The sequence below is a fragment of the Hippocampus comes genome, unplaced genomic scaffold, assembly GCF_001891065.2.
Source record: "Hippocampus comes isolate QL1 unplaced genomic scaffold, H_comes_QL1_v1.1 scaffold92, whole genome shotgun sequence".
NCBI classification, from domain to species: Eukaryota; Metazoa; Chordata; class Actinopteri; order Syngnathiformes; family Syngnathidae; genus Hippocampus; species Hippocampus comes.
Window position 1 is genome coordinate 48,270 of NW_017805379.1, and position 24,904 is coordinate 73,173.

The following is a 24,904-nucleotide window of genomic DNA, read 5'->3' on the forward strand; positions in this document are numbered from 1 at the left end:
CAGGAGGCGCGAGCTGTGACAATGTGGCGGTTCCTCACCGGAAAGCGAGCCTTTCACACCGCTTCCGCCGACCCCCTTCTCTCCTAACCGTGGGCCCACCTTTCTCTTCCTCCACAGTTCCCCAGCCTCATCAACGGACACATGCCTCTCCCTCTGCCAAGCCTGGAAGGAACGCCCTCCTCTTCCTCTTCCACGTCCCCGAGTGCCCACAAATGCTGATTCCCCCGCCCCCCCCATGTCACCTTGTCTTCATTCTGGTCAACTTGCTCTTGGGACAGTTTTGTGACCTCATTTGTGTTTCATCTTGGAGTTTATTTTTTATTTTTTTGCACTTGGGTCGCTTGAGTTTGCAGTGGTGAAAGCACTCGGGAAAGAAAAAGAAAAGCCATATCGCAAGCTGCTAAACTCTCGCTCGGAGCTCATTCATAACCTCTCCTCCTCCTCCTTTTTTTTCTTTTTGGGGGGTGTAAAATATGCACTATGCTTCTCAGATAGTACCGGCTGTGCCTTCATTTTTGTGTCCTGCCTTCCTTTCCCTTTCAAATGAATGAAAAGCCTGTTTTGGGTTTTATTTTTTTTTATTTTTAGTTCTTCCTCTTTTTTTATACTGGACGTGGTATACAGTATGTATTCGGTTTAATTTTGTATTGTGAAGATTAAGAATGTCGTCCATTTTCAATAAACTACACCAAACTACCTTTAATTCTGTGACTTTTTTTTTTTTTTTTTAACCATACCACAAGAGGTTAAATACCACAGTTTGAGAATCACTCCCCTTAGAATCCGGCAAAGCTTGCCTTTTGACAGACATTTCTTTAAATGAAAATGAGATGTTGATTGTGTAATTAGCAAGTACTTTGTGAACTTGATGTTCATCAGGAAATGGAGACCCATGACTTGTTTTACTTTTTCTTCCACTCCCCCTTTTCTTTCAAATCCCATCTTCTTTCTTTTGCTTGGGATTTGGTCTGTATTCTGGTGCTTGGCCAGAGCAGACCGGTTCGTTGGGTTCGACAAAAGCTGTAAGGCTTGTGTAGGCTGGAAGGGCGCACAAAAAAGCAGGGCCTCTTTGCAAGGGGCCGCAAAGAAACTCAAGGAGTGTATTGTCAGGACATTGCGAGTCTGCATGACATCAGCCCCAAATAGCCATGATGTATGCACACCGCATAATGCACCTACATTATGTGGACAAAAGTATGCAGACAAGACTCCCAATAATCAATCAGTGGTTGGGCTTGAGCCAATCGGAATTTTTCATCTTATCAAGGCATTTTAGACAAAGGTATGTTTCGCGTTCCGTGGGAACGGTTTGGGAAAGGCGCTTGGAAGAACTTAACCCATTCAAACAGTTTGGGGATCAGTGACTTTACAACTTATTTACCAATGAATGCCCAACATGGCTGACACTACTCTACATGCATGACCCTATTGTGTGCAATGACCACTTTTCACTTACACACAAAGCAAAAAAAAAAAAAAAAAAAAAAGTATAAAGAGGTTGTGTTAGACACATTTTTGGTTGGAATTTGCAAGGTCTCACTTCCTTGTAAGTGAGCTCTAATGACAAATTGAGTGTTTTGCGCGTCAGAATACAGCCTGTGGCCGACATGAGGCGTGTTTGTGTTGGCCCACACATTAGGCGGTGTGTAAACACATACAATGGCGCACATGCAGCGGCCTTCATTGCCAACTGAAGGACAAGCGGCACAAGAAGGAGTTTGTCTATTTATGTATGAACAGAGCAGCAGTGTCTAGGGAGTGGCTAGAGAGTGAGCTTTACCTCAAGTGAACAACTGAAACTCCACCCCAAAAAGTGTCTGATTTCCTCTGGTGCCACAAAATGGCAGCTAAGCACTACTTTTGTCTAAATGAAACTCCTCCACTCCCTTCAACATAGTTCCCCGGCACAAACACATTACAAGATGGCGGCAAACCATTGTCTCGTCTAAATGAAGTTCCTCAATCAATGGAACATTGTTCCTTGACACAAAGATTTCATTAGATGGCGCTAAAGTAATCCAGTCACTACTTTGACGTGAGCACAAAAACAGTTAATTGGCAATTTTTAAAGCAAATAATGGAGGATGGGTTTCCCAAAAAAATAAAATTAAATTAAAAAATGGGTGAAAAGGTGAATTCACAAACGTCACACCACAAAAATTGGTTCTCTGTACTGTTGTGTTTTCATTCTAAATTACACAGCCCATTTGCGGTGCTCATTAAAGCAACAATAAAAACATTTAGTCGTTTTATCCAAAAATGACAAATGTTATTTTATGGTTAAAACCCAAAAGGTGAGCTGCTAAACTTGACACCACCCTCTCAATAAAGCCACCGATCTGCACAACGTTGCGTATCAGTGACTTGCTTGAGGCAAATGTTCTGTGTTTGATCACTGCCCGGTATGCAGGTGTTATGTTCTCCACACATCTGTACGACTTTGCTCTTTTGGGGTTTTCTTTCATGGCATCAGATCATCCCTTGAGGTCACCGAGGTCAGACAGAAGGAGACAAAGATGAGGCGCCAAGACGGAGGAGGCGTTTCACCTCCGAGCGGCTGATTACAGAGGTGTGCTTCGTTCATCTTCTCCAGCGTCATGCCTCCCTGGAGGTAAGATTGTACACCACTATAAGACTGAAGACTGAAAGACCAATGTCCAAGGTCGAATAAATAAGCAGTACCATTAAATCCCATTACCATATTTTTCGCACCATCAGTCGCTTCATAGTATAAATCACATTTTTGGGGGAAATTTATTTTTCAAAAATCGAGACCAAGAACAGGACAGCTCGTTCCCGAAATTCTCATTCCCTAATCATCGGTGCTCGCGATATGTCACACATTCGTTGACTTCTATTTCTTCTTCCGCTTCCATTTCTTCTACTTTCTCTTGCCGTTTTCCAAATAATTTTGGTACATTCCCGCCACCTTCTGGTAACCGGTGGTAATCCACCAAAAGTATTTGCCACCCCCCCAATAGAAAGAAGAAGAAATGGAAGCAGAAGAAGAATTATGGCTTGTGTGACGTATCGATAGTTTAGCATGTCGCTCGCTTACACCACAGCAAGCATTCACAGCAGCAAAAGGCGCAATAACTCACCAGGATTCAACAAAGGACTCTGATTAGGGTAAGTCACTTTCAAGTAAAAAGAAAAACTTTTCCAGAGTTAGAAGCGGAAGTAATTAGGGAAACAGGAATTTTGGGGCCATTTTTGTTTTTTTGACACAATTTTACATGATTAGGCCCTAAAATCAACACTGTTAAGGAAAGGTCCTCAAGAAGGTTAGGAAGATATTTAAACCATATTTCTATATGAACATCACTGCGAAGTGATTTGCTTTGGGTTTGAATATTGTGCATGTTGAACATTTTGTGTTGGCTGACAAGTTTGATGTAGTCTTGTTTTATTTTTCACGTTTTTAGACATAATGGAGTTGGTCAGGACCAACACAACTCTGTTGCTCATATTATCAGAAAAACACTTTTTTTGCAAACAATTTAATAGGTTTGTTCTTGATCAGTTAGCAGCATAGCAGCTAATAGAGCGAGCATGTTAGCAAAACGTTAACATTAGCATTGCTTTGTGAACATGCTACTGTAGTTAGAGTAATACTGAGGTTTAATTAGTGTTAAAAATAAAATTGCACTTTGTTCAATTGTAAAAGCTATTCAGCAGTATTTGTGAGTACTATCTACACCGATATCGCCTACTACATATTTACAAAGACGGCTTTGTATAAAACTTTTCCATATTCATTCACATTCAACCGTGTTACCATGGAAAATAGTGTTTGCAATGAGATGAGAGGTGATAATGGGCTTGGAAACTTGCGATGCCACAAAAACATTCCCACGTGATGATTGCCTTGGCTCCTCCCCCTTTCCCTCTTCTTCCTCCTCTTCCTCCTCCCTCCAGACAGTGTGGCGCACAATAGCGTCAGAGTGCGCACGATACGCACACGCACTCTGGTTTCAGCTCGATCGTGCACACTTTTTGGACACTTTTACGCACTTCTCGTTGGCTTCCAATGGGAATTAATCGCGTGCGCGCAACCTTTGCGTCGATTCCCAGAACGCTGTGATTTGAATTTTTGTTCCTTTTTGTTTTGGAGGGGGAAACTTTCGAGGCAAACATGCCGGAGAGAATCAGCATTTCTGATTTTGTGGATCTGACCAATGAGGATCTGTCGTCGCCGGCCACGTCCACTTTTCAGGCCAAAATGAGCGACTGCCGGAGCACAGTGTCCGCCGTGGAGGAGGTGAGTGGCCCGTGGTTGGGAGTCAGACGAAAGGAGAGGTGTTTACAGGCGGCGTGCGTGTTGTGTGACTTCCGTGCAATACTGTACTCACCTTTAGACTGGCCTACTTTTTGCTGGCCCTATTTCGCTCACAATCTCCACTGATGTGCCACGTTGGGCTTTGGCATTGGTAAAAAAAAAAAAAAAAATGCACAGGTGTGTTGCCAAACAGTACATCTCAAGTGTCAATGCATTATTATGTAACTAACATTTATGTTAGGTTGATGGAGCAAGCTGAATGGTCTTCAATGTTTACTAATAAGATTGTTTTAAAAAAAACAGTCTTTATTGTTGTTGTTATGGGCCCAAAAACGACCAGCCGCCCCCCACCCCTCCCTCCAATATTTTTTAAAATTAATTAATCGATGAATCGGCTGTCAAAATGTCATCATCCTATTTGAAATGCTCTCTGTTTCATCGATAAGTGTGAAAGTTGGCCCCCCGGGGTCGCCTGTCGGCCAGTCGAGGGTGTCCCCAACCTCATGCCCAATGTCACACATGAACCCAATGTATGTTCCGTTCATGAGATACTCTAAATTGTCTTCAATGTTTACAAATACACGTGTTCACCACTGTGCATTTGCTTTCATGTTGCCAACACTAAAATATTTTAGGTTGTGTGAGGACTGCAAATGGTCTTCAATTTTTACAAAAATGTATGCTAGGTTAATTTGAAGACTGCCTTCAATGTTAAAAAATGTCTGTAATTGAGGACCAGATGTCATCGCTGTCTATGAAGTATGAACAGTTAGTTTTGGTTCATTAAAGACATCAATTCGTGACTGGCTGAAAGACTTTGATGTTACCAGAAAGATTAATTTTATGGAAACTGAGGACACAAACAGTGTGTCCAGTGTGTTTAAAAGCACGTGTCACTGTCTTTGATTTTAGCTTTCTGGAGGCGTCTAAATTGACTTCATTGACTGTGAAAATGTTTATTAGCATAATCAAAGACTAAATCAATTTAACAGATTACAATTATGAATAGTTCATTGAAGACAAGTAAATTCATGGCTGATTGCAACCACTGCACACTCTGATGTTATCTAAAAGATTCATTTTAGGATAGCCGAAAGCTCAAATACTCTTCAAGTGATCATTCCAGACCCCGCCTCTTTCCCTAAATTGTCATCGAAATATGACCTGCTTTTTTTTTTTTCATTTGTGTGTTCGTCTGAATGCTGTTCTTCCAAAGCTTCTTGGGCGAAGGAAGAGAGGCAGGGAGGCTGCCGTGAACTTTGCCATAAAGTAAATAATCTGCACCAGTTAGTCCTTCCTGTCCTATCTTGTGCAAAACAAGGAGTCAACGCTGAAAGATTCTGGGACATCATTGCAGTCCTGATGTGTCAGCAAGAATATCGCAGCAGATGTTCTTGAAACCCATGTGAACATGATGGAATCTCTTTTTGCAAAGCGTGTCTGTACATAACAATTTTTATGGCTATGAAAGTAGCAGCTCATGGGTTGATACTGTATGTTAAAGGCCCCGTCCTTCATATAGTGGGTATATTTAGTCTGGGACATGTTGATTAACGGTGAGGGGTAACATGTGGACATGATTGTGCTTTGCAGGGTTTGGCAATTCTTTCCCTCTTCTCCCCCTTGTACACTCTGCAGATTGCTTTCTAACCGACTACATAATGACGACGGTTATTCATCCTTATAAATATAACGTACGAAGAGTGTCGCTGTCATTCCCAGCAGCTCCTCTCAGAAGGAGATAGATAAGTAATGTTGAAATAGCATCCTGTCAAAGCTTGAAATAAGTGGTTTCGCATCAAAGTTTGCGAGGTAAACTTGGCATTTTGTGACTCATCAAAACGCATTGAATAGCAAATCAACCACCGAGACACTCGTCAAAATAAAGTAGAGGAAGAAGAAGAACCGCCAAGATTGTCCAGAGAAGCTTTGCTGGGCACACGTCATCTGCTGCGGCTAGTTGGATGTCGAGAGAAGCACTGTGCTACTTGGCAGGAGCAGCTAGTTTGTACTCATGAAGAGATGATGAAAAATGTGTTCCGTATTTTCACAACCATACGGCGCACCGTAATAAAACATGTAGTCTCAGTTGCGGATGCTATTTCTGTATTTAACACATACACAAGAAACATTGTATTATTGAACACAGGCATATATGCTAGCTTAAAAAAAATACGGTAACATGCATGCACGCTAGCATATGTTTTTAAAAAGGTAGCGGGAGCAAAACTGAGTTCAGTTGTACTTTATTGAAGTTTTTAACAATGTACTCATGTTATGAAAGCCAAGTGAAACCGGCAGAGCAGCAAAATAAAGGATTCAGATCTCCAAGAAAGGGCCTTTATTTAATGTAACGCAGAACATAATGACAGTTTTTTACTGCAGTGAGAGCGGCAGGTGTCCAGCTTTTCCTTGTAATCCGCCAGATGTTGCTGTGCCACGGTCGGAACCTCTTATCCACAGAGATCTTGCAAAATATTTATAAATGTACCTTTTACACAGAACTAGAGGCCAGTATCTAATAAATTCTTATTTTTTGTTTATGTTAGGGCGTCATTTAAATTCAGGTTGATTGACTAGTGGAAGTGTACCGATCTGGGCTCAAGCAGTCCCCCTCCTTTTCACCCACCTTTTTAAATTGTATTAATTGAATGCAAAGCTGTACGGAAATTAAAACATAAAATATCAAATAAGCATAGAAAAACAAAAAGGATTTAGTTTCAGTACGCGCTTTGGTTCACTTCCAAATTAAGCGGCAGTTCTATTGACGAGTGTGAGATTTCCCCAGCACTTCCCTGCTGATCTTTCCTCCAGCAAGTTATTTTCACGTTCCATCATAGAAATAACCAGACATGCTTGAATTAGTCCGGAAAGACGGGAAAATTGCAGTAAGTGATGGCGCACACAAACGTGAGTTACAGAGTGGCGTGCCCTGATTGAGTGTGTCTGCCCACATGTATTGGAACCAAACTATAAACACTGTACAGCTTCTTGCCACTGTGTTTATCCTCTGCCACCAACACCACCCCCCTGTCTCCAAACTCCGCTTTCATCACTTTCCCATTCACCGAGTCGCATTTCACAGCATCCATTTAGCCTTTTAATTAGTGGACCCACGCTTGAGGGTTGGTGGGAGTGTGGAGAGACGGGAGTGAACTTGAGCAAAAGGCCGCATTAACGGCACCACCCAACAACACACAGTCTCTATTAGGTCTGAAATTCTGCCTCATTAAAGCTGTTTCTGGTGACACGTAGAGGCGGAGTAGCACCTCGTGTCTGGCTCAGCGGAAAAAACGAGTCTGTGTGAGGTCGAGTAAACAAGGAAGCGTGCTTATTTGGGGAAAAAAACAAAACACAACACAAAGCCCTTACACATTGGCCATCCTGTTGGCTACCTGTATACCAGAAGACTTTATGAACATTTGGAAAAGACCCTTGGAAAACTGTTATCCGAAGTGCGCTGACTCCGGTAAAACGCCAATATTTCCTTGTGAGTTTCAGTTTTTAATCTGAGACTGTGAAAGCTGTTCGGTGTAAATCCAGCATTCGACGTGTCGAAGATAACTGAGCGGGATTGGAGGCGTTGGCTATGAGACTCACTGTCCAAACTCCTTTGTGTTGATGATCATGATGTCATGATGCATCGAGTTTTGTCTTAAAGGGACCACTCCTAAAACTGCTGGGTTAAAAGGAACCCAAATTGGCCAGTGCTGGGTTATTTATACCTAGCGCATTGGGTTGACGATTTGATCGAACAAAGGAGAAAAACTACCCAAAAATTGATGAGTTAAAGCTACCAAGAAATGGGTGACCGGGTTTCAGTATCGCAACTGCTACATCCAGCCGCCACCAAAGGTCTCCTAGAATGTTCCACTAAATTTACTTCAACTTTATATATATATATACCCCGAGTTGTCTCCTTGGTGCGTTTTCAAATGCAATTTCCATGACGCTAGGTACGCTGGAATCTTTTGTGGTGGTGCATGAATGTAGATGACTGACATGCTTGCTCACCAGTTGTCATCACTCACACTGTTGGAACATTTTGGATTACAATACTGATGGCGCGCACGTACACACACACTCATACAGACACACACACACACACACACACACATAGCTCAGAGGGTATGATGCAATGGATTTCTTGTCATTTTACATGCATATTTCTCTGATCTTTTTTTTCCATTCTACTATTTGATCCAGAAAAAAATATGTATTGTTTACATAAACAGAAAAGACATCAGACACTTGCCGTTTGACGTAATTATCAGGAAAAATATCGTATCGGTATCTGTATCATTATCGGATATCAAATAAAACGTGTATCAGGGTAGCAATTTTTCTTCCATATCGCACTCCTCCAAATTGTCGCTGGGAGCTCATCATTTTGATCTGAATGGGTTGCCTCGAGAATGGCAAGCTAATGTGTCATTGTTGTGTTGTTTTGACAGTCTCTGGAGATGGATCACACGACTCTCCAAAAGATGAAAAAGATGATCAAAGCCATCTACAACTCTGGAATCAGTGAGTGTGTCGTGTCCAAAGTTCGCCGCCTCTTGCTTAAGCATTTCATGGCGTCACACCGTTACGCGCAGGCCAGACTTTGCTCGCCTGTCGTGTGTCATTTTGTTGATGTTGACGCTGCACTTATCATCTGTGCTGACTGAGTGTGAAGCAGAAAAATTCATTCATGACGTCAAATCGTGTAAGTAGCTATCTGGGGCGCTTTGGTGACCAGGAGAGGGACAGGAAATGAAACGTTTGTCATTTGGTGAAATAGTGGCAGATAGCCAAGGTCAACACTAGCTGACAAACTGTCCATTGGGGTCAGTTTTGACCATTGCCAAATACATCATCATAATTGTCTCAATGAAATTACGTACAGTATTGCAGATGTTTCAAAAAAAAAACATGAACAGAAGGATGATTCACTCTTGAAAAATGTCTGAGAAATGCTTGTGGATATTCTCATTCATTCTCATTTCCGAGAAATGGGTATCAGTATTTTTTGTAGGCCCTTGTTTTTCCACTTCCAGATGTCAAGTCGAGGCTGCATCAAGGCACCCTCTGACCTCACTATGACTTCTATTCCTTATGTTTAGTATGTACGATCATTCAGATGCTGGTTTACACTTTCGCTGTTTCAATCAGGATTCCCCGTGATCCTTCAAAAACAAATGCTAGCGTGTTTGTGCGGGAAAAGGATGACGGAGACACGGACAGTCCCCACTCCCCTCCCTCCTCTTGACCTTGCTTGTTATTAAGAACCCATTGATAAACCCTTTAACGGTATCTAAAGGCATTGCTCCCAAGTTGCACGGTATGAAATAATGTGTTTACATCCATCTGGAGGCCAACGTGCAAATGGGATGTGATTCCGTCAGCAGTGAGTCGTTTGAGTCCGCGTGTGTGTGTGTGTGTGTGTGTGTGTGTGTGTGTGTGTGTGTGTGTGTGTGTGTGTGTGTGTGTGTGTGTGTGTGTGTGTGTGTGTGTGTGTGTGTGTGTGTGTGTGTGTGTGTGTGTGTGTGTGTGTGTGTGTGTGTGTGTGTGTGTGTGTGTGTGTGTGTGTGTGTCATTGAGAAACATAGACCAGCTCCGAGGATGTGTATGCTTGACGCTCCTCTGAACTTCCCATTCCGACCCAGAAGTGAGTGAGTCACAGATCTGCTGCCCAGAATTTAGGCAAGCATACAGCATAAATTGCAGATGAAGGAGAGGGTTGATCGTAACTGCCCGCCTTCGACCATCGTGTTTTTTTTTTCAGTCTTTAATCACTCCCGATAGAAATCGTACAACAACACTGAGTCACTTCGCCCCCTTGACACCCCCCATGTTCAGTGAGTGGAAATGTCATCATCTGTTTCCAAAATTGGTTTCCGTTTATATTGCTCCCAAGTCAAAGCAAAAAAAAATTGTCAAACTTAACATCTAAATGTTCATATTTTTCTCCCGAACAGATTTGTTTGAAAAAAGGATTCATCCCGGCCTCATCCGGGAACACCCCCCCTCCCCCACCACCACCACCACCAAAAAAAACTTTCACTTTCTACAGTTCATTGCCTTCCCTTCATTAAATCCAGACCCTTTTAAGTTGCCTTGTGTTCTACGGCGGGACAACTAATGGAACCCACATGCTGCTTCGAATGACACCATATTCATCCTTGCAGCTCACATGGAAGCCAAGGAGCAGTACACAGAGGTCCTGGAGAAACTGGGCAACAGCCACCTAAGCCAGGACAACAACGAGGTCTCCACGGGCTTCCTCAACCTGGCCGTATTCACCCGAGAAGTCACGGCCCTGCTCAAAAATCTGGTGAGGAATGAGTGGGGTGAGGGGTAAGGTTAGCTTGACGCTTGCGAGAAGAAATTAATCACTTCGATAGAATATTGGCAGGTGAGCTGCAGTTTGTAGGACATTTTGGCGGCTTGACCAACATAGTCATTAGTCCTTCGCTCAAATTAAATCGTGCATGTCTGTGTGTGATAAATCTGCACGGGGAAGTCTCCCCCTGATCTTTGGAGATTTTAATGAAGAACAGAACTCCGCGAGTGATTCAACACAAACACACACAAACATAGATGAGAGCACTTTATCCCGCCCACTCCCTTGCGCATATGTGTCAGTCCCAGTCTTGCAGGGAAATGAATGGGAAGCTTTAAACAGGTTTGTTTGTTTGTTTCCAAGCATTCTCTTCTTATGTCAACTTGCTGGTTAAAGAATTCTGCTGTTAGGACTCAACAGAAACAGTCCCAATAGCACACTGGGTTATATAACCGTGTTCCAATTCAAACGCTTGGCAATTAATGGCTTTGTTGACTTGCATTTCTGTGTGTACACAGCAGTACGTATGTAATCATGATGATTGTTCTTTTAACTCGTTCACTCCCAAAGACGTTTTTAAACGTCTTTTCAGACTTGGTCTAGAATTGGCTGGTAAAGAATGAGTTTTTAAAGAGAACATTTTTCAGTTGATTTCCGCTTTTATGACTGAAAAAAAAAGTGCTGGTCGCAAAACCGTGAGGAGATGAAAATTTTATTTGCATTGTCTTTAATTTTAGGGATAAAAATGTGACCATTTTTGGGTCGTTCTGTAACCTTGCTTTCTCTTTTGACCTCTTCGGAACCTCTTTGCAACGCAGACACACGTATGCATGCAGGCGCGCACAGGCAGAGTTGAAAAGCTGATATATCGTGCTTGTCTTGGGCTCTGACACGTTCCAGGTGCAGAACCTCAACAACATCATGGCCTTCCCTTTGGAAAATGTGCTGAAATCGGAGCTGCGCGACAGCAGATTGGTGAGTGAAAAGTTCTCTTGATAATCTCCAAACAAATGTTCAACCCTCATACTGTTAAATGAACTCTAATGGGACGAGAGGCACTTGAGGAGGCTTCAACGTGTTTCCTCCCAAATCAGCGAGTGATTTTACTCACAAAAAGAAGAACAAACGTCATCGTGGGACTGCAGAAACAAAGCATAACACAACTTGATTGAACATGATTATTGACATTAAATTGGGATAGTTTGAATCAAAAGTGCTTTGATATTACATTTTCACCACTTTAAATTGGCTAACATTGCATAAAAATAACAGACAGAGTGGGGACGGACCAATCGTATCGATTTGTGAAAAAATAGGAGTTTGACCATATATGGGTATGGAAGGTTATACCCGCAAGCTACGATCTGTAAAAATATTCTGCCAGTAAAAATAATCATTCAGACAAAAAGCCTAAATCCAAACTATTAACGTCTCTCAAGTTCAAAGTCGTTCCCCATTGTCGGCTATTCATACAGTCATGAAACTGCTTTGTAAAGACGAATGGAAAAAGCAATGTTCGGAGCAGATCTAACATGTTTATTGTTTGACTGTAAGATTCACCATGGGAGTAGACAAGCAAAAGAGTGACCTCACACTTCTGTAAGCTACTGTCACTGCGTATTATTCACACAGCCGATGGTAACTGGCGAAAGCCGGTTTAGCCAGATAGCAGACAAGTTATGCGTTAGCTGAGCCACAGTGACGCTCTGTGCAGTCGTTTTTTTTAAATGTCATATTAAAGCCGTGCATTGTCTTGTGTTTTCCTCAGGAGCTGAAGAAACAGATGGAGAGGAGCTGGAAGGAGTACGACTTAAAAATGTAACTCGAATGCGACGTACCCTTCAGTCTTCAACTTAGCTGGCTCAGCTTGCTAACCACATCGATATTGGCTAAGTTTACCAAGTAGCGTACCGTTTTTGATTTATGGGGTAACAACCACAGCATTATAAGGTGCAGCTGTTTATTTGACAATGATTCTAATATATAGTGGGTCTTGGCAATTATGGGACAAAATCATCAGTGCAATTATTTTGATTGATATTGAAATCACAATACTGTAAGTAAGCAATAAGCAGGCAATGTGTCGAAGCGAAGTCTGTGTTTTATTTCAATGTACAATGTGTGGAATGATTGCTGTTGTGTCTTTCGCTTTATCCATGAAAGAGCTAACATCAGCGTAGCATTGTTTTCAAAATGATACTCGCACATTGTTTCTATTGAAATTTCCCCTTCCTCCCTCTTTACTGACTGGAAATTCATAGCTTATGTTCGTGTTACTCGTCTACCGTAGAGCAAAACTGGAGAAAGAGCGCAAGGAGAAGAGCCGGCAGCTCATCCGGACAGAGGGTTCGGACAGTGGGGAGGACATGGAGAGGGAGAGGCGGACCTTCCAGCTGCAGATGTGTGAGGTGAGTCGCCAGCACAAATAACACCTTGCACATACCTGAACTGCTCTTTAACCACATTGACATGGGTGGTCTTCTTTTCTTCTTTTAAGCTTCCAAAAGAGGCTTCCAACTCGTTTTATGGGAAAAATATTCAGGGGGTGCTCTGAGGGGAGTCCGGCTGGGTTCCAGTTGGCTGAATTATTGTCATCCACTCAAAAGAGTTTTTTTGCTGTTTTATGATGCAACTGAATGTTGAGGGATTTCCTGCACAATGTGCAGATGGACCTGAGTGTTCAGTATATAAAATGTTCAAAAGACTACAGTGAAGGTTATCTAGCTAGCTCGCCATCTAGCTAGTCATTTAGCCATCTAGCTAGTCATCTAGCTAGCTAGCCAGATAACCTTCACTGTGAAGCTAGATGACTAGCTAGATAGCTAGCTAGCTAGATAACCTTCACTGTAGTCATAATAGCTAGCTAGCTAGCTATCATGCTAGATAGATAGATAGCTATTTAGCAACATTCCTGTACATTCACGTGTTTGTTTTTTTCCTAGTACCTTTTAAAGATACAGGAGCTGAAGGTCCGACAAGGCCCCGATCTCCTCCAGAGCCTCATAAAGTTCTTCCAGGCCCAGCTCAGGTCAGCCATTTTCTCTGTCTTGTGTACTTTGCATGTATCAACAGGGTATATCACATACGCTGATGGGGCTGAAGGAACAAATTATCTCGTGTTCCTTCTTGGCCTGAAAAAGTGACATTTGAAAATTCTTTTTCTGCTGTTGGTTAACCATTTTGCCAATTGGAACCATACCGGCGGTTTGAAGCAGACTGCTTGAGCGTGTGATGTTGTTTGGACCCAAGTGACGCCATGACTCAGCCTTTCTTCTGCCTTCGCCCCCACCTCCTCTTCTGGTCTCAGTTTCTTTCAGGACGGCCTGAAAGCTGCAGAGAATCTTGCTCCCTTTGTGGAGAAACTGGCGTCCTCGGTTCACACGGTAATCAAACAGTCACTTTGTGCTTGTCTTTTGTTGTTGTTGTTGTTGTTTTTTTTTAAACCTCTGAAATGCTGGTGAAAGAAATGGATTAAGGATTGTAACTCTGGCTTGCATATGTGATGTGCAAGAGCGATGTTGTCAGTGCTACTTGATTGGATGCCAAGTTTTTCCATTTCAACATAACAGATGTGACATCAGTGTTATGTCTTTTTTTAACCAAAGCAGTCCTTTTTTCTGTTTCAGTTGATGTGAACTGTAATACCCTGTAATCTCCTGCACATTTTCAGTTTACTATGTATTCACAAATTTACTTACTTGCTTTTTTTTTTTTTTGTTCTAAGCAACCTTTTCTCAGCTATTTGTGAAAGTAGGTTGAAACCATGCATAGGGACTGAGAGACAAGCTTTGTATGTTAACTCATTCAATGCCAAAGACGTTTTTTTTTTTCTTTTTTAAGAATCCAGGCATTTAATGTCAGGTACATCTTTATGTATGTTTACATTTTTTTCCCACGTGATCAGGTAAAGAAGGGAATGAAAATACGCACTCGAAGAACAAATCCATCCATCCATTCATTTTCTAATCCGCTTATCCTCACAAGGGTCGCAGGTATGCTGGAGCCTATCCCAGCTGTCTTCGGGCGGTAGGCAGGGGACACCCTGAACCGGTTGCCAGCCAATTGCAGGGCACACGTAGACAAGTAACCGTCCGCGCTCACACTCACACTGAGGGACAATTTAGAGCAGGGGTGTCAAACGTACGACCCGCGGGCCGGATCCGGCCCCCAAAGGACTTTAATCCGGCCCGCGAGATGATTATGTAAAGCAGTGGTGTCAAACATACGGTCCGCGGGCCGTTCCATCAGGCCCACAGGATAATTTAAAAGTGAAGAAAATGCATAAAAGACACAGAATAAATATTTTTAATAAGGTGCAATTCATTGAGTATCCGCTAGGGGACACTGTTTTGATCAGAGAAGAAGACAACAGCAGCCTCAGTCCATCACTGAGACAGACCCATGACAGCAGACGCTATCAATAGCACTCTCACATTTACACATTTAATAGCACGCTCCTTAGTTTGTAAGGTGTAGGCAGGGATTACATTTAGATTTTATATGCACGTGTAAATGGTTTAAAACTTCCTTTCTTTATAAATCTCGTTTAATCTTAAAGTGCATTACGATATTTTTCAAAACCAATTACTTGTTAAAGTTTGTACAATCAGTGGGATCAGTTGCAATGCATATATGTGAATGATAAAAGTAAATTGCACATTTGTCGAAGGAAATGTAAGGTGCTTCATGAAATGTTTTGTAAAAGATATGTTCATTTAATTTCAACATTTTCCTAATGTTCTTGTGCTTCTTTATACCAAAACAAAGGAAAGACATATTGTTTTGGTTATTTATAGCAAAGTATGGTATCATTTTAATGGTCCGGCCCACTTGACATCTACCCAGGCCGTATGTGGCCCACCATGTGAAATGAGTTTGACACCCCTGATTTAGAGTGTTCAGTCAGCCTACCACGCAAGTTTTTGGAATGTGGGAGGAAACCGGAGTACCCAGAAAAAACCCACGCAGGCAGAGGGAGAACATGCAAAGTCCACACAGGAAGGCCAGAGCCAGAATCGAACCCTACACTTCTGCACTGTGAGGCCGACGCGTTAGCTGGTCGTCCTCAATGAAATACAAAAAAAATAATAAAATTACTTAAGGTTAACATTATACGCAGAGTTTGAACTGTTTTGAGCTTTATTTACAGTTTAGATTACGATTAATTACAAGGTGTGATTTTTAAAAGGGGGTGCATCAACCACTCAAGGTTTTTGGCTGCGGGAATAAAAGCTTGAGAGAGCAATCACACAATATGACCCGCCACAATGAACCACATTCACTTTAAGGATCTCAAACGGGAAGTGTTTCCACTGGTTCTTTTCCGCAGCAAGCCAAAACTCTTCCTCTGCAAGCACAAGCAGAGATTGTTATTGGAAGACATATTTCCCCTGTCAGCACACAGTGAAAAACCAAAGCTTTCTGTCACACTTTCCCTCCAAATTTTCCCGACTTGTTCCGCTCTGCTGAGACCTGCCTTAGCGGGATGGCCGGACCAAAAAAAAAACGTTCGAGGGTGGCACGTTTTTCTGGTTTGGCACAGGCGGCGGAACGTGCCTCCGCTCAGACTCGTCGCCGAGTTTCCCGATAACATCTTGTCACTCATCGGCCATCCCTCCGGGGAAAAGTGCTTGTCAGTTAAACGGATTTGTGTTGCGCACCGGATGACACGCACTACTGTTGTTTGTGATTTGCGGGGGAGAAAAGGCGTGACCTCTACGGGGAACACACCTGAGTCTGTAGACCCGGCAGTGGTCCGCCTGTGCCTCAGACCGAACTTTGACACAGCTGATGCCGATTCATGTATTCCGATATAATGTGTGGCGAGGTCAGCGTCGGCGTCTGTTTCGCTGAATTCCGCTCCAAAGTCATCGGAGAATAAAATCTAAATCTAGATTAAGGTCTCTGATTCACCTCCTTTGATTTGACGATGATTTCTGGTACTTTTGCGGTAGGTCCGGCTCGACCAGGACGAGGAAGTCAAACAGCTCACTCAGCTGCGGGATTCTCTTCGCTTGCTCCTGCAAGTGGATGGCAAAGAGGTGAATCTCGAAACGTAGCAGCACGTTCCACAGCATAAATCGGGGACTATTTCGAGACTTTTGCATGAAGAGTTTTAGGACCCAAGCACAGCGGTGCAAATACTCCCTTGAAATTGCTGTTTCTTTTTCGTTTTCTTCTTGGGCTAAATGAACTACAGGTTTTTTTTGTTTTTTGTTTTTTTTTTTATAAGGGCTTTCACATCCTCAAAACTTACTTTACAAATTATGCTCATTTGTTTATTCTTATTAAATAGCTGTATGCAGTATAAATACACATATGGATGTACAATAACAATGAACAGATTCAGAGTTTGTTTCTTGTGCCAGGAATACCTAAACAGGAAGAACTCGGGCAACGGCTACAGCATCCACCAGCCGCAAGGAAACAAGCAGTATGGGACGGAAAAATCGGGGTTCTTGCTGAAAAAGAGCGACGGGTGTGTAAAAGATCATCACCACGTGTGAATTTTATGTCATGTTGAATAGATGTGGGAGCACAGAGATGTGGGGGAGTGGGGGGGGCAAGGAGGGTCTCATACTTGCCCCCTTCCAGCTGGTTTCCATTACCCTGACATGAAGATTCAACAGGGGCCCCTCCGCTAACTTTTTTTTCTTTTTTTTTTGAGGATAAGTGGTTTTGTTGAGTGGACCCAGCTTTTAGAAACAAACACATGAAACACACACACACACACACACACACACACACACACACACACACACACATATACAGACCATGTATACCAGGGGTTCCCATATGTACGGTGCACTTCCAAGGTTTGAAATGTGAGGCCTGTTAGAAATGCTCGTCATTGCCACTTTTTTTTTCCTCCGGCAGGATCAGAAAAGTGTGGCAGAAGAGGAAATGTGGAGTCAAATTTGGCTGCCTAACCATCTCTCACAGCACGGTGAGGACCACAAATAAAATCGAAGCCTTTACTCGTCCCGCAATGGTGAAATTCATGCTTTACAGCAGCAAGCAATCTTAACGATACTAATAATGGCAATGTCAATTCATAAAAGAACAAGTGTGTGTGTGTGTGTGTGTGTGTGTGTGTGTGTGTGTGTGTGTGTGTGTGTGTGTGTGTGTGTGTGTGTGTGTGTGTGTGTGTGTGTGTGTGTGCGTGTCTTCGTGTCTTCATGTCTGTGTTTTCAGATCAACCGACCACCAGCCAAACTCAACCTCCTGACCTGTCAGGTGCGAGCAAACCCGGAGGACCGCAAAGCCTTTGACCTGGTTACTCGTGAGTTTTATCTTTGACCCTTAACCCTGACTTCCTTAGCGTTCTATAAACTGGCTTCACTTTCGGGGGGTTTTCCTGCTTCTCATCCAGAGTCAACTCGGCTCGTTGACTTAGGCCGTCGGAAGCATCGCTGTCAGATTTCATGTCTTTTTCATTGCCACCGCTCCTTGTTTTCAACAGATAACCGAACATACCATTTCCAGACAGAAGACGAGCAGGAATGTGTGATGTAAGAATTCGATTTTGCTTTCACATTGGTCTCCTTATCTCGTACTGCGTGTCGCGGTCTGTTAATTTTCAGCTTAGGTGTGGGTCAAAAGTCAAGGATATGAATAACCAAAAAAAAAAAAAAATGGGTCACCGAAAGCGACACTAACACTACCCTTTACAATGTGAAAAAAAGGCAGATTCCTTTTTGTATTATGCCTCATTAGACAGTACAGCTGTACCTAATAAAGGGCATCCAGGGTGTCATCAGGTCTGTAAAACAATGATGGGAAAGTAAAGGACGTTGAAAAGGAAAGGAAAGCGCTATTAATAGGATCACTTTTGTCCAGATGGTTTTCTTGGGTGGGAATTCCCTCTGCGCTGATCATGCAAGAAAGCTTTGTGCGTTTTAATGTGGAAATGGGGAAAAGTGCATGATGGGGTTTAGGACATTGTGTAACTGGATAATTAGTTTCATGTTTTCTGGCGGGTCATCGAATTTTGATGCCCTGCTCCATCCTAAAAAAAAATCAGAACGTGTTGTGATTGTTCCAAATATTGAAAACAAATCATCAGAGTGGCGGCCCCCGCCTCCGTGTGGGAGGCGGCCATGTGAATTTAAGAAATGAAAACTGTTGATGATGCAAAAAAAAAAAAGAAAAGCAATTGTTTCTTTAATTGAAATGTATGAAAAATATGGTTTATCTGAATACTTGATTATTCTATAGAATTTCTAGTAAGTTACTTGAATGCTGAAATATTCGCGAGCTGCAGCCCTACATTCAACCTCCCCTTTAGATTTTTTTTAAAGTTGAATAAAACCCTTGCTTCAAGCCCCTGAGATACACCTGCAAGAAATGCGCCTCAAAATGAGTCAATTCAAGTGCTCCTCAAATAAAGTCATCGATTAGCAAAATTGCTCTTTAAAGAAAAAAACGGGTTATTGTCACGTGTGTTCATGAAGTTGTTCGTGCGTGTGCGTGCGTGTGTTGGTCAGCTGGGTGTCGGTGCTGCAGAACAGTAAGGAAGAGGCCCTGAACACAGCGCTGGGAGGAGACCAGCTTCACCTCCAGGACAGCGGCCTGCAGGAGCTTTCCAAAGCTATCATCAAAGAACTTCGCCACATGCCCGGCAACGACGCCTGCGCCGACTGTGGCGCACCAGGTCAACACACTTTCATTTGAATGCTTGATTGAACTTTTTAGTTCGAACATGCAGTACATACATTATGCAATGTTGTGTATTTGAAATTGGAACGTTGACCCGTCTTTTCATCGCAGATCCAACATGGCTGTCCACGAATCTTGGCATCCTGACCTGCATTGAATGCTCGGGGATCCACAGAGAACTGGGTGTCCACTACTCCAGGATCCAGTCGCTGACCCTGGACCTGCTTAGCACCTCTGAGTTACTGGTACCAATATGATGCACTGTCTTTACAGTAAATTAAAAACATACTCTGAGTAGGCCATTCGAGCTATGTTTGAGCCATCTTGACACCTGGCGTATGTTTGGTGCGTGGGAGTGCTCCGTTTCGGACTCTAAGATGACCTGGCATGAATGATGGCATATTTTTATTGTACTAACTGTCACGCTTCTTCATGTAGTTATTCAAGATAATGCTCCCCATGATAACCCCCCCCCCCCCTTTGCACAGCAGAAATCAAGTGATTTGAAGTTATCCACAGTCAAGAATAGAATGTGAGGTCACATGTACCGGTCCTATCCTGCAATTAATATGATGACTTCTTCATGTTAACCAGCACCTTGCGCACAAGAAATAAACGGCTGGTGGAAATGACCCAAGTCAAAAAAAGCCCACAGTGTACTCAGTCCTGCGCGGGTTCATATGCATGCAGAATATGCTGTACATGTAACACAAAGGAATATGCTTCAATGGAAATAAACAGTACGACTTGAAATAATCCACAGTCAAAACATTTCACAGCACGCTTGGTCGCACATTCGTCGCAGTAATTAATAGTAACTGCTTCCTGGCGAAACAGAAATAAACCAGAATGACTGGCAATGTCATATCGGAAAATTAAATCAATGGCTCCTTTTAATAGAAATAAACACGACGACTCAAATAGCCCTCAACCAAGGAAGTCCCGGGCATACTCAAGTCACGCAAATGCTTACTTACGTCCCATCACCTTCTTTCCATTGATTCATAACTACCACCTTGCACAGTATTCAACACTACTATCAATTGTATTTATAGAGCACTTTAAAAACCACCGCAGCTGCAAAAAATAAGTGCGGTACATAAATGAACACCAGACATTTGAACATGATTTACACACAGTAAAACAGACAAAATGTAAAGACGCTTAAATCAGGGCTCAAGTCTTGTGCCGTGTTGAACACCAAAGAATTGAAATGGGTTTTAAGGTTTTAAAAATGGGGCTTGTCTATTGTGCACCATCTGGCAAATAATTTGTATGCGAGTGTGTAATAATGTGTGTGAATAGTAATATATAAGCAATGTTTTCGTGTCTGTGTGAGACAGTTGGCTGTCAGCATTGGCAACACAAGATTCAACGACATCATGGAGGCGGGCCTTCCAAATGACGCTGTCAAACCTTTGCCACAGAGTGACATGTGAGTTGTGTGTTTTGGCGTTCAAAATAATAACAAATCTTGAATCTAATTTTAACGCGCTCTTCCAGGAATGCCAGAAAGGAGTACATTGTGGCCAAATACGCCGAGCGCCGCTACGTCCTGCGCAGGGAGACGACGGAACCCGGCCAGCTGTACGACGCCGTGAAGAGTCGTGACCTGACGTCTCTGCTGCAGCTCTTCGCCGAGGGGGCGGACCTCGCCAGACCGCTTTCGTTGGCTGATGGACAGGTGAGGGCCGTTGACGTCACGGATCATGTGAGCAGCGTCATGGTAACGTCAGAGGAATCTTATGACACTCGAATGGTAAAGTAAATTTCGCAACTCAAACCGGTGTCATATATGGCACAAATAAACTATAGTGCATTTGACCGGTTTCAAGTCAGGTTTATGGTTTCAAACAAGGTTGAAAAGTTGTGACTGGTGGCTCTGGATTGAGATCACTGGTCCACTTGACCCCAATGCAAGTAGACTTTAATAACCACATGGCTCAGGACCAACGTAATTTAATGTGTTTCTTGGAAATACTCCGGACATGTCTTCATCTTGTTTTCTCGCAAAGGGTCTGAAAGAAACTGCTCTTCATCTGGCCGTGCGTCTGGAAGAAAGAAGCTCTCTGGCCATCGTGGACTTCCTGTGCCAGAACAGGTCAGACATAAACAGCAGTCAGACTCTTATGTCACGATTCAGCAAAACCTTCTGTCATTTCGAACAAGAGGGAGGGAGGTTGCGGATGGAATTTTTTTGGGGCGGGGTGTTTGACGTGGGTTTGGTGTATTGCCCGGCAAAAGACATTTGCTGTCCATTGAAATTCATCCATCAATGTGGTTTGCTGTGGCCCCACCGGGCCCTTCGCCAGCCATCGTCTACACCCTGTTGCATTTTATTAATTTCATTTTTTTCAATATTATCAAATTCTGTATCAAATGAACTCTCATCGGATATTTGCCCCGACAGCAACTGCTTGGAAAAGAGGACAGCGGAAGGCAATACGGCTCTGCACTACAGCGTCCTCCATCACAAGCCCGAATCGCTCAAATTGCTGCTGAAAGCCAAGGCCACTCTTCACATAGGTACCAACTTACTCAGTGTCTTCATACAAGGACATTTGGAATGAAAAGATTTATTTATTTCTTTTTAATTGTTGTGTTTCAGTGAACTCTGCAGGAGAGACTGCCCTTGATATCGCCAGGAGGCTGCAGCACACGCAATGCGTTGAGCTGGTAAGACCTCGCTGCATGAGATTTCAACACAGGCCCTGTCCAAATACCCACACTACCAGTGTGTGTGTGTGTGTGTGTGTATGTGTTTAGTTGGAGCTGGCCCACAATGGGAAGTTCAACTCTCAGATGCACGTGGAGTTCACGTGGGACACTCAAGCTCAGGAGATCTACGACAGCGAGGACGACCTGGACGAGAGGGTAAACATCTCGCCACACTTTCCTTTTACTGCCCCACAGATTTTATATCAGAAAAATAACTTGCCACAAATAGTAGCTACATTTTTTGGACCAGGAATGTTAGAGGTTTTTTTCTTTCTTGCAGGTGAGCCCCGTACCCAAGAACCGCTCTCCGGTGTCGTCCAATGGAGGCGTGGGAGCCCGCTGGAGTGTGGTGAGCAGCACCTGCGGCAGCCCGGCCAGCAGACCTTGTCAAACCTACGAGAACCTGGAGTTCCTCTACAGAAATCCCCCGGCCAACAGCGCCCCCTCTGGCATATCCATGCCACCACCACTGCCCGCTAAATCCACCCCTAAAGGTAACAACTACTAAATGTAGTCACAGTGACGAGGGAATCTGAGCATCACAACCATTGGCGGCTCGTCACTAGAGGGCGCTAGGCTTGCTACGCCTTCCTCACTCCCAGCGAATGAAGTGTCCAGCAGAATTGTCATCTTCCATTTTGATCTGCTCAGGTCGCTCCGACCCTCAACTGTCGCTCACAACGCCGGACGTGAGCTTCCAGCCTCCCAGACGCGCTTCCAACCCGTCCTCCAGCACGCCCGGTTCCCAGGCGCAAGCCAGAGAGAGCCCTCCATCCCCTGCCACGGAGAATCAGGCCCCGGCTGGAAAAGCAACCAAGGGAAGTGGGCTGTGGCCTCATAGATATTCCGGGGAAGTGCAAGCCGGCACTGCCTGTGCCTCTCAAAGCACCGCCACGTCACCCCAGAACCACATTGGGCCTGTCAGGTAAATTTACAAAGTAGTTACCAACTCACCCTTTTGCTTTTTTGCCCATGAATATCACCAGCAGTGGTAAGTACTTAAGTAGATTTTCCGGTATCTGGTCTTCCTTTAAATACTTATTTTTCTGACTTACTTACTTTTATACTCATGAATTTCAGTCTTTACCGGTACTTTTTTTTTTATTTTTTTTACTTGTACTGAAGTGGAGGAGGCGAATCAATCCTTCTACTTTGACCAGAGTATTTTTCACTCTGCTGTATATTTCTCTTCTTTTGCCAGCTCAGATTGTGACTGTTGTCAAAAACTTCTTTCCAGTTCTGAAAAGACCACATCTTATCGTCGCACCAGCAGCGGAGGAAACAACCAGGGCAAGTGTGCCGTGTTGTCTCCCACCAGCAACCAGGAGGAGCCATATTGTATTGTGGGTGGAAATTGCGCCGGCCTCGGCCCGGCACCCACCACAGTTGCCGCATCTTCTTCACCTGGCGTCACCCCTGCCCTGCGACCACGCCGGAATGCTATGGTACCACTACAAATGGCCTCTTGAACCTTAAAAGTCCTGAAAACGTCTTGCGCTACTCCTAAAATGCTAGGGATAATTGGCTTTCAGGTGAAATTTCAGGATACACGATTAGGTTTCACGTGTCCAACGGTTCAATACTGCTTGAGGTTTTTTCATGTTCCCCAACAAAAAGTTGAATATCATATTGAATATTTAAGAATCTCTTCCTTTCTGTACCACCTCCGGTATCTACTGATGACACTCTGAAGTACTCTTGACCAATTTGACAGTTGTCTCATGATCATTTTAGGTTCACCCTGAAATTTCACCAAAAAGATAAATGTCCCCCTTTTTTTAAGTGTCTCCCTACAAAAGATACATTCTTTATCTCATTACATCCCATGTAACTATCAGGTGTCGGGCAACAGGCACCACCAGAAGCGGGTCAAGGCCATAGTGGATGGCAGACCCACCAATTCCGAGCAGCTGACCTTTTTTAAGGATGAGACAATCGTGGTCACGGTCTCTACTGACCCCCACTGGTGGGTAAGTGTAACTACCATCTTTTTTTTTTTTTTTTTTTTTAAACAAGGTTGTGTATATGTTGCACCAAAAGCTAAGAAACGATTGCTAAGGCACTCCTTAAAATAAAAACATGTTTATTTTCTATTTAAGTTTCTTTATACAATTCATGTGTGTTTTTATTTTTTAGCCCGAACACACTTGATCGGCTCCTAATGTCAAGATAAAAAAAAAAAACAAGCATGTCATGACTTTTTTAAGGACGACAGAAATCTAATCATTTCTACTGTTAGAAAGCTAAAAGATGTTTTATTTTCCCTTTGTCGCATTGATTTTGAGACACATGCCCTTTTATCAATTTTTCATATTGTAGCTTGTAATACCTGAATATTTTGTGCAATATTTGGATTTTTCTTTTCTATTTTCACAGGTTGGTTACATAGAAGGAGACTCATCTAGGAGCGGGACCTTCCCTGTCAACTACGTCCAGAAAGTGACAGATTAAACATGTCTGTGAATGACAAACTGAAGCAGCATCAGATGCTGGTCGGCATTTTTTACATTTTAGCGAGCAGGTGGACTTCTATGCTGTTTTCCAACACGGATTTACTCAAACTGGAACATGGTGAGCGGATTAAGGACATTCCCCGCCAGAGACTACACAAAGTGATTTGAAATTGCTGACAAGGAATATCAAACTTTTGAAAATCTTCATGAAGTCCTCCATCCTTATAATGAACTTTTCGCATTTTTCTAAAACGTTTTTGTTCCCAGGTACGGACGGCATTGGTCATTTCCTTACTTTTCCGAGCCAATCGCTTTTAAAAATGCACTTTAAACTCACATGGAATAATTCCTCGGAAATGCGTGTTCATGACTCAAGGCCAGCTGGTGTCTAAAGAAGTTGCTAGTTGATATCATGGACTTAAATAGGAAAATGGGTTATGTGCTTGCATCCGAAAAGATCTTCTTCAATAA

At 43.1% G+C, this 24,904-nt stretch overlaps 1 protein-coding gene and 1 long non-coding RNA gene across 2 annotated transcripts; one reads left to right on the top strand and one right to left on the bottom strand.

Moving 5' to 3' along the window:
• Nucleotides 1-2,089: 2,089 nt before the first annotated feature.
• LOC109517393 (uncharacterized) lies at nucleotides 2,090-2,858 on the bottom strand. The gene is made up of 2 exons (XR_002168533.1): nucleotides 2,699-2,858; nucleotides 2,090-2,635 (listed from the first exon to the last, which is right to left on the bottom strand). It is a non-coding gene; the product is annotated as an uncharacterized LOC109517393 (long non-coding RNA).
• Nucleotides 2,859-3,907: 1,049 nt separating this feature from the next.
• On the top strand, nucleotides 3,908-24,638 carry asap3 (ArfGAP with SH3 domain, ankyrin repeat and PH domain 3). The gene is made up of 26 exons (XM_019872551.1): nucleotides 3,908-4,261; nucleotides 8,734-8,806; nucleotides 10,450-10,595; nucleotides 11,505-11,579; nucleotides 12,373-12,422; nucleotides 12,895-13,012; nucleotides 13,547-13,632; nucleotides 13,912-13,987; nucleotides 16,559-16,645; nucleotides 16,973-17,082; nucleotides 17,481-17,550; nucleotides 17,799-17,886; nucleotides 18,067-18,115; nucleotides 19,091-19,257; nucleotides 19,374-19,507; nucleotides 20,606-20,697; nucleotides 20,766-20,946; nucleotides 21,278-21,363; nucleotides 21,673-21,788; nucleotides 21,871-21,938; nucleotides 22,029-22,136; nucleotides 22,261-22,474; nucleotides 22,632-22,905; nucleotides 23,218-23,425; nucleotides 23,819-23,950; nucleotides 24,357-24,638. The coding sequence occupies exons 1-26, from the start codon at nucleotides 4,136-4,138 to the stop codon at nucleotides 24,429-24,431; spliced, it is 3,009 nt and encodes a 1,002-aa protein (XP_019728110.1). The 5' UTR covers nucleotides 3,908-4,135; the 3' UTR covers nucleotides 24,432-24,638.
• The last annotated feature ends 266 nt before the right edge of the window (nucleotides 24,639-24,904 follow it).